The sequence below is a fragment of the Schistocerca nitens genome, chromosome 11 (assembly GCF_023898315.1).
Source record: "Schistocerca nitens isolate TAMUIC-IGC-003100 chromosome 11, iqSchNite1.1, whole genome shotgun sequence".
Lineage (NCBI taxonomy): Eukaryota > Metazoa > Arthropoda > Insecta > Orthoptera > Acrididae > Schistocerca > Schistocerca nitens.
Window position 1 is genome coordinate 61,076,452 of NC_064624.1, and position 18,464 is coordinate 61,094,915.

Consider the following 18,464-nt stretch of genomic DNA (forward strand, 5'->3'; position numbering starts at 1 on the left):
CAACAACACTGTGTTCTAGGCGGTGGAATTCCAACACCAGAAAAATCCTCTCTTCTAAGGAATGAACCATGTTGTCTACAGCACACTTGCACGTTGTGAACAGCACACGCTTACAGCAGAAAGACGTCGTACAGAATGGCGCACCCACAGACTGCGTTGTCTTCTATATCTTTCACATCACTTGCAGCGCCATCTGTTGTTGAAAATTGTAACTACTGTAATTTCGTAAGTTTGGCCGCCTGAAAATGTACTGTTGTCCCAAGCATATTGCAACAAACGGTGTATTTCTATCGCTGCTCGTTTAGTTTTTATTGCCGTTCCAAATATACCCGTCATTTTTGAAACACCCTGTATTAACCCTCTGTTAGCATCTCGACGAGCTGCTGCCAGTTGTACAGCCTGGCGTAGTCCAGGGGGGTCTCCTCGTCATCAGTCCTCGCCCATCTGTGGGCTCCGGCCTGCAGCAACGCAGCCGCCGCTTCTGCGTGGCCACTCAGTGCCGCCAAGTGCAGCGGCGTCTGCCCCCAGTGAGTCCTGGCGTTGGGGTCGGACGCCGCAGAGAGCAGCAGCCGCACCACAGCCGCGTCGCCTCTCCCTGCAGCCCAGTGCAGGGTGGTCAACCCGACCCCGTCCCTCGCCCCCACGTCCGCCCCAGCCGCCAGCAACAGCCGCACCTTCTCCACCGCCCCCTGCTTAGCCGCCTCTATCAGCCTCCTGCCTCGCTCTGCCCCAGAAAGGCTCCTGCGCAAAACATCGACACACTTACTCTCTACTATCGAGACACACACACCAAATGAAAGAAGCTGTCACAGCCGCAAAACTGCCAACAATTCTGAAAACACTTCTTCCGAGCGACAAGTCACAAATCTAGATATCTCGCTTCTGCGATACGGGTTAACCTGCGTATTACAGACAGATCCACAGCACTAGCCCATAATCAAAAACTTCGGCCCTCTGCCATTAAAAATAGGTGCACTCCATCTCCTAACAAATTCATTTGGTTTTCCTCATAATTCACTGCACAGATCCGCCTCCTTTCACCTCGGCATGCAGTTGCTACCCAATCCTTCATCTACATTCAAACACACCCCTGAAACTACCTTCTCTGGGTACCAATTCCTTCTGTCACTTAGGAAGAAAACAGTAGAAACTAGACACATCTGTAAGTACTGAAATACAATTTTCTCACCAGACAGCTAAGTGATTCAGACCAGTAACATGGAAATTTTCTGACATACCGACAAAAAATATAAAAGTCACTGCTTCGCACACAATAAGTTGGTCAACATATTTGAAATACAAGAAGGGCAGCAAGTCAACTCTCCCTGACACACACACACAAAAACACACACACACACACACACACACTACCCGCTGCATAATAATCGTCACATGTGCTCACGTAATTATGCATGCAACATGAGATACATCCACTGGAACATTCATCTCCATCTACTTACACACTTTGCAAGCCACCATATGGTCTGTGGCAGGCGGTGTCCTGCACAACTACTATACTCAGTCATGTTAACTTTCTGCAACTTTTTTCATTTTCTGAAATTCTGCTCACAAAATAAGTTACACATCGCTACAGACGGCGTAAAGCTTTACATTTATACTTAAAAAGGTCTTAGTAAACTCAAAATGTACACCAACTACACTGCTTTCGAGTAAAATTTCTGTTTCAGTAGTAGTAGGAAGTTACACTGTCACTTACCGTAACAAAAAATGTAAAATTTTTCCTATATCTGATGCTGTGCATAAATTTAGATCATGCCAGAAAGAAATCAGGTGTTTGTAAGAAATAGAAACACACAGTGTTGATTGATTATTGCATGTTCACTTACAAATATCAAAATACTTGTATGGATCTGGCATTGCTGAACTTTAACCAATGTAGCGAGAATCTCTCCCCACAGTTGATGCAAGTTAAAGGCTAATCCCAAGTGAGACAGCCAGTAAGAAGCTTCAAAGACAATTGAAATACTAACTAGAAACTACAGAGGTAATAAAACTGCTGCATTCAGTACAAAATAATCATTGTAGGTGGAGCAGCAACCATATGAAACAATAGTAGTAACTGGTACACATAAAAAGTTATCCTAACTGACTGCAGTCATCTGCTTTTTCCGTTCCGCTCCCAAGTAGAGCGAGGGAGAAACGACTGCCTGTGTGCCTCTGTACGAGCGACAATGCCTCCCACCCTATCTTCACACGCCTTGTCTCAAGTGTACATTGCCAGAACTAGGATTGTTCTGCAGTCAGCGTCAAAAAAACAGTTCTCTAAACTTTCTCAACAGAATTCCTCGAAAAGAATTTTGCCTCCCCTCCAGTGATTCCGATTTGAGTTCCTGAAGCTTCTGCACTCTGTGTCACTCGAAACTACCGGCAGCAAATGTAGCAGCTCAGCTCTCAATCCTTTAGCTGTCTTCCTTTAATTCTACCTGTTGCCGATACCAAACACTCGAGCAGTACTCGAGAATAGGTCGCACCAGCGGCCTACATGCAGCCTCATCTACAGGCCAACCACACTTTCCTAAAATTCTCCCAACAAACTAAAGTCGACCTCCCGCCTTCCCTTCCACAGTCCTCTCAACCTCGTTCCACTTCGTATCGCTTTGCGAACTTTCGCTCAGACATTTAAACGACGCCTCTGTGTCTAGCGGAACACCTCGACTGCTGTACCTCAACATTACCTGTCTGTTTTTCCTACTCACCTGCAGCAACTTACATTTCCTTACATTCCTGCCATCCGTCACACCAACTAGAAATTTTGTCCAACTCGCCTTGTGTCCTCCTACACTCACTCAACGACGACATCTTACTGTACACTAGGGGACCATCAGCAAACAGCTGCAGATACCTGTCCACCAGACCATTTATGTATACAGACAGTAACAGCGGCCCCACCACCCTTTTCTGGAGAACTCCTGCCTCTGCCGAACGCTCGCCACTGAGGACAACATACTGGGTGCTGTCACGTAAGAGCTGAGGTCCACTCACATATATGGGAACCTATTCCATACGTTTCGATCTCCTTCAGCATTCGACTGTAATCCACCGTGTGAAATGCTCTGCGGACATGTACGATTATGTTATTCAGAGGTGATCGACAAGCGCACCACACATGACAGGAAAATCTGCACAATGCAAAGAATTGCGATCTTTGGGGTAAAAATTGCTCAGTCACCTCCATTGCAATCACGGATTGTATAAAAGAGTCGGCACAGAAAGAACTAGGGGCTAATGTTGCCTGTCACAATAAAAGGATAGTTTACACAAAAGTCAGCCTTGCCGCTATTGGACACATCACAAAGGCCCCCTAAAATAATCCACACGGTTTGGCAGAACCGCCAAGAAACACCACTAAGAAATTTGGGGAATAAATCCATCATCGCAAGCAGTTTCTCAAAATAGGTAATTTGATCATCCATAGGGACCTTTGTATGGCTACAAAATAGTGCTGACATTACACAAATTAGTTGTTGCCGTAAAAACAAAAAAAAATTATTTTCCTTGCAAGAAAGCTGTTTAGCGTAAGACACTGCATGAAATGCGATTTACTTGCAACAGACCTCTAAGTAAAGGAAAGGCCTCTCTAGAGAGAAGTCATTACTGACTGGCGATGCAAATACTTGATACAAGTCAGGAAATTAACACAACTCTTATGTCGACGAAACTTGGGTGGTGAACCAACGACATTCCGCTTAGAAGACGATGACAGGGTCGTGACGTTGGCACCAAAATGGAAAATATGATAGTGGAAGCAACAGCGGTGAATGTTGTATCCAACACCGGGTTTATTTATTGGTCTACATCAATGTCGTCTTCACCAAAATATTTGCCATTACATATTATACATTTATTCCAGTGCTTCTTAAAATGCTTAAAACTATTCTGGAACAATCCTTAGGGTAGCATTTAGTTCTCTCCGATGTGCAGTTTGAATCTCATCACTTATGTAAAAGACAGCTCTTTAAGGTTTGTCTTTATTTTTGAGAACAAAATGTCACACATGGAGCGAACGTGGGGCCAAGGACATCACTACAGTATTGTTTCTAGCCAAACATGCACAAGCACGCAACGAACTGTGAGCAGGTGCATTATCGCTGTGCAGAAACAATGAATTGTTCCGCCACAAAGCCGGACACCTTTCCGTGTTGCTTCAAGCCATCGGGGTTGAGCTGGTGAGAAGATCTGCCCACTGGCCGTTTCATCTTGGGACAAGGAGTCGTGGTGCACTGTACTGTTAAAACCGAAGATTACTGTCAGAAACGTAACATTCACATTTCAGTGGTCTTGGCCATCTGTCACCGAGACGATCGAGTGTTGGTTTACGCATCGTTTGGTTTAAATCTCAGTTCGTCTTCTATTATGACCTTCTCGTCATCCTCATCTTCTTCGAAATGTTTATACCGGCCGTTTCACTCATAGTATACTCACCAAAAGCAGTATATAATATTTCTAAAACCATGATGCATTTTAATCGGTTCTCACAGCAAATTTTAATACAAATGCGGTAATCCGTTTTTACAGTAAACAAATAATCGCTGATACTCTTAGAATACCAGTAACCTTTCTAACACCTGACAACACACTAAATAACCGATACACATAATGTTGTACACACAATGACAAAAAGCAAGTACGAATCTGAGTAATAAAACGCGTGAAATGACGAGTTTCCCGTATCACAAGAATGGTTGCGTTTCAATCCACCCAATCAAAGGGAACTTTTACCTCTTAGAGGAAACACAATGGAAGACCAAGTCTTCAGTTGTCCGGTATAATTGCACCACATTTCGTTTATAATCGCTTTGGAATATATCCATCCATTTAGGAGGGAATTGTAGATGAAAATGCCTTTAGATGAACAGGTATTCGGTTCTGACGTATATTCGTAATTTATGTAGCAACCTTGGCTTTTGATTTCTGTTCCTGTGTTGATGTAATTTACTCCACAATGTCGTGTTTCGGGAGAGGGCTATCGTCTGCTGTATCGCAGTGGTGCCAACTCATTTACCTAAAAGTGAACGCTGCCCGGATGGGCCTGCTCAGTGCGTCGCCACCGATTTAAGGCGCGCGCCGCGGAAACGCCGGCACGGAATTTCGGAACCGAGGCATATAGAGAAAGCAGGCAGGCCATTCCGGCCCCAAGCGAGTAAAAAGACTCGCAGACGCCCTCGCGCGCCTTGACGCCACTGAGAGGAGGCTGCAGCGCCGAGCATTCAGTTTTGAGACAGCCACGAGCAAGGCTCGCTGTAAGTGTGCCGTGGCACATTGCATTAATATTGCTCGAACTACGACGGACGTTACGTATCACGTTTTTCCCAAGGATGAGCACTTGCGACGTGAATGGATAGTTCGGTGCAAACGCAAGGACAAAGTGAATGTGAAAACTGCAAGTGTGTGGTCAGGTCACTATCGGCCAGAAGATTTTGAATGGGATTTGAGAAATGAGCTTCTAGGGTTACCTTCAAGAAAGAAGTTATCACCAGCAGCAATCCCCTGCATAAACATTCAGAACTGGCGTGGACAAGAAATTGTGGGAAGCGGTGATGCAAACGAAAGGGTAAGACGTCTGCACATACATAACACTTTCAATAACAAACTGAAAAATTACCGTAATACAAACGAATTCACATAAATGCAATGCTTTTTGACGCATTACTATATTGCTTTACGGGAGTGAATGACTCGCTATATTGTACAGGCAATAAATAATGTTGCTCAAGTGTATTTGCATTTCCTCCTGGATATAATAGCTACATTTGTCTTAGAAATAGCCGTTTCTTTAAGTATTCTCGATATGTTGACTATTTTAAATCTAGTATATAATTCAAATGACAAAATCAGCATATTTCGCGTAATTTGTTTACCTTTACTTCTGTAAGAACAGCTGACGCTAACCAGTTGACTTCATAGCGTAGTGGTATGGTTTCTGACTCCCATGTTGGAGGTTATACCTCTATTTCTTCTTAAACTTTTATTTTTACATTTTATCAAATTAAGCTATTGTAGCCGCTTATGCCACTGATATTTAACCGCTTTTGTCAATTTAGCTGATTTTTAGTGAGAAATTAATGCAGTTGCATAGTACTTAGTAAAAAATTTTAGGAATAGTAGGCATACTCGGTAAATAATTTTAGGAATAATAAAATTAAAATTAAATTCATTCCTTAGAGATCTGGAAGTCGTGCACAATGCTGTGGAGCAAGTAGTTTGCAAAAGCGAGCTTTGACGGCTTTAGAAACTGTGTCACCGAAAAAAAAACAAAAAAAAAAACAAAAAAAAAACAAAAAAAACAAAGTTGACCGAACCACATTTACAGACTGCGTTTATGAACCCACTGAAGTAGTGAATAAGGATTTGGAAATTAAGGAACTGAGGGCCGAGATTGAACTTTTTAAAAAAAACTGAATCCACATAAAGAAGCGGCACTACAATGTGATGCAGCCTTACGAAGTACAACATACGATCTCCGAAGTGTTCTTTCGCTGAAGCGGGCAGAAAAGTCATCTGACGTGAAAGAAAAAGTCAAATTGCACAAAAGTGTAAAATGTGTATTGTCAAATTGTTTTACACCGGCGCAAATAAGATGCCTAGTAAACGAAAATAAAAGGGTAAAGTGGAATTCAGAGGAAATTGCCCATGCATTTACTTTCAGAGCTCTGTCACCTAAAGCATACACTTATTTTCGAAAGCGAAAAATTCCTTTGCCGTGCAGGCCAACCCTTCAGAAATGGACGAAGGAATTTAAACGCAGACCGGGTATTCTTGAAGATATCCTGTGTTTATTGAAAGCCAAGTCACACACTTTTACTACTCGAGAGAGACAAGCTGTTCTGACATTTGAGGAAATCAATTTTGATGGCCGCACATGTTACGATTCGTCTGAAGACTTAGTAGTCGGACCACATTCCAATGTACAAATTTGCATGATACGTGGGTTGTGTAAGCAGTGGAAACAACCAGTTTACTAAGACTTCGACACTGTGATGACCAGTAATTTGCTTCAGAGCATCATTTAGGTAGTTGAGGAATCAGGAATCGGTGTTGTTGCTGTGACGTGTGATATGGGCGGAAAAAATATAAAAGTTTGGAAGGAATTGTCTGTCGATACAGAGAGAACTTATTTCGTAAATGAAGCAGACGACACCACGAATGTATGGGTTTTCTTCGGTGTACCACACCTGTTAAAGTTATTACGGAACCGTTTCTTGGATACAGGCATTACGCTACCTGATGGATCCAAAATATCTAAGGCAGCTATACAGGAACTTTTAAAGCATCAGAAGAGTGACTTAACGATAACACACCACATTACTGAAGCGCACTTAAACGTAACTCGACAAGCAAGGCAGAATGTACAGAGGGCAGCGCGACTATTTTCACGACAAACAGCTCAGGCTTTGAAGTATGTTCTTCATGAAGACGTTGAAAGCAATTTTATTGAAATCGTTAACAACGTCTTTGATGTCTTGAACTCTAGAGTTCCAAAACATGAATGCTCCCCCTGCATAAAGGCTTTAGAATGAATCTCTGACTTCGAGAAAATGCTTAACAGATTCTTTGATATCTGTCCAGCAATGTGCGTTGCTGACAAAGAAAGAATGTTGCCTTTCCAAAAAGGTTTTATAGCTTCAATAAAATCTCCCTTTGGTCTTTTTGAAAGTCTGAAAAGTATGAAAGTTAGCTATATATTAACTTGTAGGCTGAATCAAGATTGCCTGGAAAGCTTTTTTCCTAGGGTAGGAAGATTAGGTATATTTCATAACAATCCTACACCTTTTGAAGTAAGGAACAGGGTAAGTCTCCTTATACTGACAGGTAATGCAAGTGCGCTCTCTCTCTCTCTCTCTCTCTCTCTCTCTCTCTCTCTGGGAACACGCCAGTTACTAAAGAATTAAACACGGAGTCTTCCCAGTGTGACGTCGACCCGGATCCTGCATCCCTAAGTTTCATTACCAGTGAGCTCTGTGTGTATGTTGCTGACGAAGCGCCACTATGAGAAATCCCAGAAACTGTGAATGTAGAAGAAAATTGAGTGACATGTGGTAGCAATGGGGAATAACTCTGTAATCTCAGATGTTCTTCCAGATGCGGTAAAACACATTTCAGGCTATATTGCATTTAAGTGCACAACATTGATAAATCACTAGGCTTTCCAGCAGCAAAAAGTGAAGGAGATCATGCTGCAGACTGGATATCAATTACATCTCGTGGTGGTCTTTACACTCCAACGCCAGCATGGAAAAACAAGTGTGTTGCTGTTTGAAGAAGAATTTGCTGCTTTTCATCGAAATGGAGTGTGTAAAAAAAAATCGTACAAGTCTCTGTGCTCTATTACAAAACAAAAGTTTCCTGAGGTTCATGAACCAGTTATTACTCTGTATGTAAAAACGAGAACATTTGTAAGGATATGCATCTCAATCAAGAAGCAAAGTTGGAAGCGATGAAGAAATGTGCCGCAAAGAGGAAGCAGTTATGAATTGCATCGTCGTCTGGTAAACGGCAGTAGAAACAGACTGCATTCGTATTTGCTTCTTCATCAAACGAGCGAGTTATTTTTCAACTTATCATTTATTTACTGTTAATGTGTACAAAACCTGTCATGCCCCTGGTTTTGACTTTTACAGATGCGTATCGAATGAAAGCAAAAGTAAAATGAACGAGTAACATGGCACCGAGTCTGTGGTGCGGCGCATTTGCCGTGTAAGCATACGGCTGCGCCGCGCCAGGGTCCTCGTCGTGACGTCACGGCGCTCCACCCAATAGCAAGTGTTTTCGCCTGAGCACTGAAAGATAGAGTGTCATGAACCCCAAGTATGTCAGATGATACGCGCCAGACCACACGACGACGTATCATCCAATGTAGCTTGTCCAGTTCATCTCCCTCTCTCTCAAACAGGCATTCCAAATGTGCCTAGAAGTCGATGGTGTGCAATTTGACTATATTGTTAATTAAACTGTAAAAACACACTTCACTAAGGAATTTATTTAGTTTGTGGATGACAAGGCATCAGTTATTTTGAATAAATGTTTAGGTTATTTAAAATCTATTCCGTCTACGTACAATTTCGAGTAGTTTCTAATTTCTAACTGACAGCAGGTCTTTCGCGTTGTAGAACCACCCGGGTGCTTCCAGGCAGAGACAGGCTGAGGTGACAGAAGGTCATGGGATACCGATATCTACACATACAGATGGCAGCAGTGTCACGTACGCAAGGTATAAAAGGGCGGTGTGTTGGCGCCGCTGTCACCTGTACTGAGGTGACTCCTGGGAAAGGGTTTCCGACGTCTTGATGGGCCGCACAACGGGTTTTAACAGACTTCGATTGCGGAATGATAGAGCTTGCCTATGACTTGATATTTTTAAAATGTGCAGTATCCGATGTATCGACATAAAATAAAATACCGTTATCTGCTCCCCATGTATCGAGAAAAGGATTGATATATCAGCGCAAAATCATCAACGTGCCTGCCTATAAAAATATGGGCTGCACGTTGTAAGTACACTGCCGGTTTTAGAGCTGTACGTTGGAGAACTGATTTATTATTGGATACTCTGTACATCAACAAGCTATCCCCCTCAGAGCAAGATCTGAAAGGGAAACGACGCACATTCACGCCTCTCGATAACCACCGTGCTAGCTACGGTAACTGCATGTAGGTGACACACTGAAAGGTATCTCGTGGGTCCATCGTTCGGTATCGTCACGTATCCAATTTGTCCGCAACACTTCATGCCGACTTCCCTGCTTTTTCGTTTCTGCGCCAGCGACCCTGCAGCTGTAGCGCCAAAACTGTGAGGCGAATCTGAACGTTTGCCGTTTCTGTTGGTAGCGCTGGGCGCCGATTACGTCAGCAGTTCCCTCAGTCCACTGCAGCGACCAGTATTGTCGTTTAGATTTTTATTCATTTTCAACGTCTGTTTTTGAAGAATGTCAATGTGAAGAAAGAGCACACTAGTTTCGATAAAAATTGTGTAACGCAACAGGTGTCCTGTTTCTTCGCATTTGAAATCATCTTATTCCGTTCAAACCGCCCCTCCCCCCGGGGCAATGGGTGCCACATATACTTGCCTCACATAGTCAAAATTAAACATTGGACCTGATGAAAGTTCAAAAAGCGACAACACTCGTTTACACAATGAAAGTAAAATTATGCCTCAGTACAAATTCAAAAAAGCAACTTCAATATTTTCCGAAAACTGTGAAAAAATCTAAATTAGAGAGACTGTCTTTAGTTCGCGTGGCGAGAAGACGTATTTCTAGTGATGCAGTATGTTGTCTGAATGATACACTACTGGACATTAAAATTGCTAAACCACGAAGATGAAGTGCTACAGACGCGAAATTTAACCGACAGGAAGAAGATGCAGTGACATGCAAATGATTAGCTTTTCAGAGCATTCACACAAGGTTGGCGCCGGTGGAGACAACTACAACGTGCTCACATGAGGAAAGTTTCCAACCGATTTCTCATACACAAACAGCAGTTGACCGGCGTTGCCTGGTGAAACTTTGTGATGCCCCGTATAAGGAGGAGAAATGCGAACCATCACGTTTCAGACTTTGAAAAAGGTCGGATTGCAGCCTATCGCGATTGCGGTTTATCGTATCGCAACATTGCTGCTCGCGTTGATCGAGATCCAATGACTGTTAGGAGAATATGGAATCGGTGGGTTCAGGAGGGTAATACGGAACGCCGTGCTGGATCCCAACAGCCTCGTATCACTAACAGTCGAGATCACAGGCATCTTATCCGCACGGCCGTAACGGATCGTGCAGCCACGTCTCGATCCCTGCGTCAACAGATGGGGACGTTTCCAAGACCACGACCATCTGCACGAACAGTTCGACGTCGTTTCCAGCAGCACGGACTATCAGCTCGGAGACATGGCTGCTGTTACCCTTGACGCTTCATCACAAAATGGCTCTGAGCACTATGCGACTTAACTTCTGAGGTCATCAGTCGCCTAGAACTTACAACTAAGTATACCTAAATAACCTAAGGACATCGCACACATCCATGCCTGAGGCAGGATTCGAACCTGCGACTGCAGCAGTCGCTCTGCTCCAGGCTGTAGCGCCTAGAACCGCATGCGCACACCGGCTGGCGCTGCGTCACAGACAGGACCACATGCGATGGTGTACTCAACGATGAACCTGGGTGCACGAATGGCAAAACGTCATTTTTTCGGATGACTCCAGGTTCTGTTTACAGTATCATGATCGTCGCAGCCGTGTTTTGCGACATCGCAGTGAACGCACATTGGAAGCGTGTATTCGTTACCGCCATACTGGCGTATCACCCGGCGTGATGGTACGGAGTGCCACTGGTTACATGTCTGTCACCTCCAGTTCGTGTTGACATCACTTTCAACAGTGGACGTTACATTTCAGACACGTGGCTATACCCTTCATTCAATCCACGCGAAACTGTACATTTCAGCAGGATAATGCATGACCGCATGTTGCAGGTCTTGTACGGGCCTTTCTGGATACAGAAAATGTTCGACTGCTGCCCTGGCCAGCACATTCTCCAGATCTCTCACCAATTGAAAACGTCTGGTCAATGGTGGCCGAGCAACTGGCTCTTCACAATACACCAGTCACTACTCTTGATGAACTGTGGCATCGTGTTGAAGCTGCACGGGCAGCTGTACCTGTACACGCCATCCAAGCTCTGTTTGACTCAATGCCCAAGCGTATCAAGGCCGTTATTACGGCCAGAGGTGGTTGTTCTGGGTACTGATTTCTCAGGAACTATGCACCCAAATTGAGTGAAAATGTAATCACATGTCAGTTCTAGTATAATATATTTGTCCAATCAATACCCGTTTATTATCTGCATTTCTTCTTGGTGTAGCAATTTTAATGGTCAGTAGTGTATCTTCCAACGGAAATCGTAGGATCAGTATTGCCTCATATATTCCTAGACATCAACAAAATCCAAACTGATATTCCCCGACATCAGCTTCTACGAGTTTTTCCATTATTCTGCAAGGAGCTGATGTTCATACTTTGCAACCCAATGACTTAACTGGTATTTCATTAGTGCTCACATCTCAGCAACTGCTTTCTTTGGAACTGAAATCTCATATTATTTTTGAAATGTGAGGGTATTTCGCCTCCCTCATACATCTTGCACACTAGATGGGAGATTTGTGTCATACCAGATGGGAGAGTTTTGCCATACCTTGCTCTCCCAAAACCGTCAGTAGCTCTGAGAACACACACACACACACACACACACACACACACACACACACACACAATTTCTACACAGTCCTTCTTAGCCATTTTCCACTTCTCGTCAATAATTTGTTAAACATTCATATTTCCTTTTGCCTACTTTATTTGCTGAATTTTTATAGTTTCTTCTTTTAACAGTTGAACTCAGTATCTCCTGCATTAACCAAGGATTTCTATTTGGCCCTGTTATTTACCTATTTGATCTTTTTCTACCTTCTCTGAAAGCTACCGATTCATCCCCAAAAACTTTATTCTTTGTTTTTCATTGTCCTAGTTTGTTATTGTGTGTGCTGTAAGTCCATTGCTTCCTTCTCTAACAGTAAGTTTCTCACTTTTTTCGTTGTAACATAACCTGTTGTGTTTGCATCCTAAACATTTCCCCACTTCTTACCTTTCCAAGTCTTGCATCTCATCCTGGCGTTCTATTTTTTTCTGCTTTGTTTCACATTCTCTACGGAGCATACTGATTTTGATATCAGCATGTGCTGCATAATTAATACTATTATCCTGGACACTAAGTATACAATTCGACACTATCAATGATGTTTTCAGTGTACATGTAATACATGTAGGTGTGTGTCATCTTATATTGAGCGTTTTTAAATTTTTTTTACTTGTAGCTATGTACTTCCTGTGCCAAATTACGCGTTATTACCCGCATGATTTGTATGCACGAAAATTGAAAAAATTATGTTTGTTGCCTGCTCCTGATATAATTTCAACACTAATTCTCTGTGTCTTCCATGACTGCCAGTCAAAATGGGTGTGCTTCTGTTGCCTGCCTGAGTTGCAGGAGTGTTTTAAATGTTCAGTGGATTCCAAAGTCGATATCTGCAGCTGATTATCTTGGTCAATCAAAGCAGGAAGTACTTGAATCTCTATACAGGAGGGAATCAACATCTACATGGTTACTCTGCAATTCACACTGAACTGCCTGGCAGAGGGTTCAATGAACCATTTTCATACTACTGCTCAACCATTCCACTGTCGAATGGCGCGTGGGAAAAAGAACACCTCAATCTTTCCATTGGAGCTCTGATTTCTCTTATTTTATTATGTTTATCATTTCGCCCTACATAGGTGGATGTCAACAAAATATTTTTTATCGGAAGAGAAAGCTGGCAATTGAAATTTCGTAAACAGATCTCGTCGCAAAGAAAACCGCCTTTGTTTCAGTGACTGCCACACCAACTCGCGAATCATGTCAGTGACACTCACCCATATTGCGCCATAACACGAAACAAACTGCTCTTCTTTGCACTTTTTCGCTGTCCTCCGCCAATCGTACCTGGTAAGGATCCCACACCGCACAGCAATATTCCAGCAGAGGACGTACAAGTGTAATGTAGGCTCTCTTTGGTAGGTTTGTCGCATCTTCTAAGTTTCTGCCAACAAAGCACAGTCTTTGTTTCGCCTTTCCCACAATATTATCTATGTGGTCATTCCAATTTAAGTTGCTCATAATTGTAATTCCTAGGTATTTAGTCGAATTGACAGCCCTTAAATTTGTGCAATTTATCGTATACCCAAAATTAAGCAGATTTCTGTTAGTACCCACGTCGATGACCTCGCACTTTCCTTTGTTTGCTGCCAATTGCCACTTCTCGCATTATAAAGAAATTCTCTCTAGAACATTTTGTAATTGGAATTGATCGTCTGATGATTTTACTGGAAATTACAGCATCTTCTGCAAACAGTTTAAGGGGCAGCTCAGATTATCACCTAGACCCTTTATGTAAATCAGGAACAGCAGAGGGCCTATGACACTACCTTGCGGAACGCCGTATATGACTTCTATTCTACTCGATGATTTGCCGTCTATCAGTATGAACTGTGACATCTCTGCAAGGAAATCAAGAATCCAGTCACACAACAGAGACGATACTTCATACGTATCAAATTTGATTAATACTGGATGTATACGTGGACAAGGAAAAAATTCCCGGATTTTTCCCGGATTTCCCGCTTAAAAATACACTCTCCCGCGTGAAAACACTTTTTCCGTCTTAAGTGACGGTATATTTTCCCTCGGAAGTGCAAAACTTATCAATCCTTTGAATGGTTATGGTTTTGGACATGGGCGTAGAATTTCCTGGCACTTTAGAAAACGAAACTCAGGGAAAAAGACATGTTTTGGAAATACCTTTGATGTGCAGCAACATCTTCAGAAAATTTGGATTCTTTATTGCCTAATAGCTAATAACTTTCTGTTCGGTGACATAAAATGAAGTATAGGATACACAAAACCAGATAAGACAAGACACAAGCAACACAGTACATATTTCTTCAATCCTTGCGTTCTTTTCTCACTAATCTTGCTCCACCTTTACATGCCGTGCTTTCCTTTCTGCGAAAGAATCTGTTACCTCATCAAAATTCGTCAAATGTTTTGCTACATGAAAAATCGAAATGTCGTATAATACTCAAAAAGCTTTTAATACAAATAGTACCAAAGACTGGTGTGGTTTCTCGATCTCATTACGTCTATTGTCACTGTTTGCAGGACGAAAGAAAATAGGCCTTTCTAATATTGCAGCAACTGTAACACACACCAAACAAGCGAGATTGTTTTGGTAATAACGGTCATTTTTATAATACGGCAGAATATAACTCGCCAAGTACCAATATGAAATGCCTGTTTGGCCTACTACAAGCAAAAGGCTTTGTGTTAGGAAATAGTTTCATGTTTCATTCATAAGCTCCAGTTTCTTAAGCATCAGCTCGAAAAGTAGAAAAGTAGTAGTACGAAATTTTTGTATAAATTTGGAACCGCCCCGTTTCTTCTCCTTCCTCGTTCTAACAAAATCTTCTCATCCCTAATTCTGTAACTATTCCTATCATTGTCAAAGCTCATTCTCCAGTTAACTCTACTAACTCTGCCAGAATCACCGGTTTAGTAATTATCCAGCGATTATTCTCCGGTTAGGCGTTATTACGTGTTCGTACAACGCGTTTTCCGCGCTACTCCCAGAATGGAACTTAAGCGGCTGCTAACCAGGAAATGTACAACTTGCCCTCTCTAGTGAAGCGACCTGGTCAAAAACTTTCTGTCAAACTTTCATTTTCTTTGATACAGCGACAAGATAATACATTAATATTTCGTATCTGGATAATACATTAATATTTCGTATCTGTTATTCCTGTTGGTCGTTCATTACCACTCTGGTAGTCTGAATCTATGGACGTAGCTATTCGCTCATCATCTGCATACCAGTCAGTCACACACACATACTACATTCACCCGTGCGGCTTTACTCCGCTCAGCTCGTGTAGCCCCGTCCCATTTTGTCTGCAGGAAAGTTTATTTCCAGATGCGACGAGGATTCCCCTGGCAGGTACATCACGTACACTAGGCACGCATTCAAAAATCAACTTACGATTCATTCAGAAATCAACTTAGAATGTGATCCAAAATGTTCAAAAATCAACAGCTATGAGCTTCAAACTCTTTTGAATAATCGAAAGACCAATGTGCGCTAGATGCTAGGTGCTTTGTGAAACAAGGTTATTTTTCCTCAACAATACGAATTTTCCCCCCCTCGCCACAGAAATTGGCGCCCGGTTCAGATACTCTGGTTTGCTGCGTGCAGAACCAACAGCGACATTTGTTTCCAGAAGCGGGAGAAGGTACTACTCAGAAGCGACTCAACTGCGCATGCGCGTGATTCCGCTCGTAACTGCTTAAATGAATCTAATGTAAACAGTTGTGACTTAACGCTCATCGGAGGTAATTTGTTGTTACGAAGCATTGCATAGTCTTCCTACAGCCTTTCTCACATTTTGCTGTTGGCAGACGCTTGTATGAGCACTGCGTTTTTTTGTTTATATATGAACCATTTCCTTTGGAATTTAAATTTCATTCCCTCGTTCATATTTTGTTGCTGCAGTATTATTCTACAGTAGCGGGATACAGTAATGTCCTTTGTTAGAGTTCGGTTATTACCAGTCAAAATGACAAAAAATTAACTGAAAACAAAAGCAATGAAAAACTCCCAGGATTCTAGAAAATTCCCGTTTTTCCCAGTTTTCTTGCGGATGAAAAAATTCCTGGGTCTTTCCGGGATCTTCCGGGCCGTATACACCATGTAATAGTCTCTGGTTAGGAATGGTATCAAAACCCTTCTGGAAATCTAGGAATATGGAATCGATCTTAGATCCCTTGTCGACAGCACTCATTACTTCATGGGCATAAATAGCTAGCTGTGTTGCACAAGAACGATATTTTCTGAATCCGTGTTGGTTATCTATCAATAAGTCATTTTCTTCAAGGTGAGTCATAATGTTCGAGTACAGTATATGCTCCAAAATCCTACAGCAAATTGAGGTCAGTAATATGCTTCTGTAATTCAATAGGTTACTCCTATTTCCTTTCTTGAGTATTGGTGTGACTTGTGCTACTTTCCAGTCTTTAGGAACAGACCTTTCGTCAAGTGAACGGTTGTATACGATTGCTAAGAAAGGCACTATTGTGTCTGCATACTCTGAAAGGAACCTGATTCTTATTCCATCTGGACGAGAAGACTTGCCCTTCTTAAGTGATTTGAGTTGTTTCACAACACCTAAAATATATAATTTTTCGTGAAGGAATTAAGGAAAACTGTATTTAGTAACTCCGGTTTAGTGGCACCATCATCATTGAGGAAACTGCTGTTGGATATATATAAAACTGAAGTATAAAATGGTCCATACTTGATACTGAAATCCACAGGCTATGAAGTCATCTTGCAAATGTATCAGTTCACTGTGAGATGTCAATATATTTTTCAGTAGGACCAACTATCTTTGCCCACGTCAGTTGCTCATTTCTGAAACTAGAAGTTAGCTATGCCATGGAATTATGCAAAACTTCTCCTCGGTGAACCAAACCCACTACTCATGACACCTTGTGACCTCCATCATCCATCAGTTTTTTTACAAGTGACGATCCATACAGTGCTGTACGCATCTCCCCTCAGCCACACCAACTGCATTTCTCACTTCTCGAGAGCAGATACCTCAACCATTAGACCAGCTGATGCGTTTGCTGGTGTAGATGGAATTACCATTGTGGATGATGTTTTTTACCCATGATTTGCTAACACTACCACCAGAGGTTCTCATGTACATCCTCTGCAGTAGGGTAACATCCACGGATTCGATTTCCCTTTTGATACTCTTCCCAAAAGTCCCCCGGGATAAACTCTAGTGGAAGTGTCGATGAGACACTGAGTCAGAAGTGGAGGTGTACTCAGGCAGCCTACTGGTCAAGGAGACTGCCTGCAATAAGTGGCAAATCTGGGTTCCTGTTCCAGTGCGGCACAGATTTCCAATAGTCACTACAGATGTAACTCACTAGGGAACCATTTAAGTAATATTCGAATAACATTTTAAGACATACCCAAAACAAGCTGTATCCTCATACCGGTACTAAATATTAACTTTGTAATTATTACTTTTATTTCTGTTTACCTTTCTTTCGTCATTTCTTCCTGAGTGTCTTCAATAACTTATATCTACAACCATTCACATAAGTTTTGTTGAGTGGAATTCTGTGAAACATCCCATTTGCATACCCATTTAATTCAGAATCAATTTGTAAGACACACAATCATCACTAAAAACAAAATCTAGATTCAACACATCAATATATAAAGAATCTTTGGAAATGGGTACGATTTGTATGTGACACTTCCTACGTAACTAATGTTGAGTGACTCTGAACTGAACTTAATTCTCACGGCAAATACAGAGAGCGAGAAATCTTCAGCACATGTGCTCAATCTTCAAAATATCATAGCCAAAAAAGTGAGAAATAAGTAATGTTTAATGGCAACTGTAACCTCTACCCAAAAACTGAAGGAATCTGTTTTTTATTTTATTTACTATATCGGCTGGTTAATGCCAAAATAAGCAGTACTCTGAGGGTAAGACTTGGGCACGTGTGGCAACACAACTCACCGGAAGCGAGAGACGGCTGCGTCATCAGGTGGAGGGGTGTGTCGGGCAGACGTGGGAGGCGCAGCTGCAGCAGGAGTCCGGCTGTGGCCGCTGTGGGGTTGACGGTCAGAGTTGGGGGTGGACCCGCCCCCTGTGGCGGTCGGCGAGCTGCACAGAGAAACACTGTGTGGGTGGGCGTGTTCACACAGGGGCTCACTGCAGGCGGTACAGCTGAGGGACTGTCCACCGGGGCAACAGAACACTCAGTGCCAACAACACCCGCCTGTC

General features: G+C 42.5%; 1 protein-coding gene across 1 annotated transcript in view; it reads right to left on the reverse strand.

Annotated features, from left to right (window-relative positions):
- Positions 1-263: 263 nt before the first annotated feature.
- LOC126213077 (ankyrin-1-like) overlaps positions 264-18,464 on the reverse strand; it is a 73,630-nt gene continuing 55,429 nt past the window's right edge. The window contains exons 3-4 of the mRNA XM_049940666.1: positions 18,198-18,344; positions 264-741 (exon numbers count right to left, since the gene is read on the reverse strand). Coding sequence (XP_049796623.1) covers positions 354-741; positions 18,198-18,344 — 535 coding nt within the window. The 3' untranslated portion in view covers positions 264-353. The remainder of the gene's footprint in view (positions 742-18,197; positions 18,345-18,464) is intronic.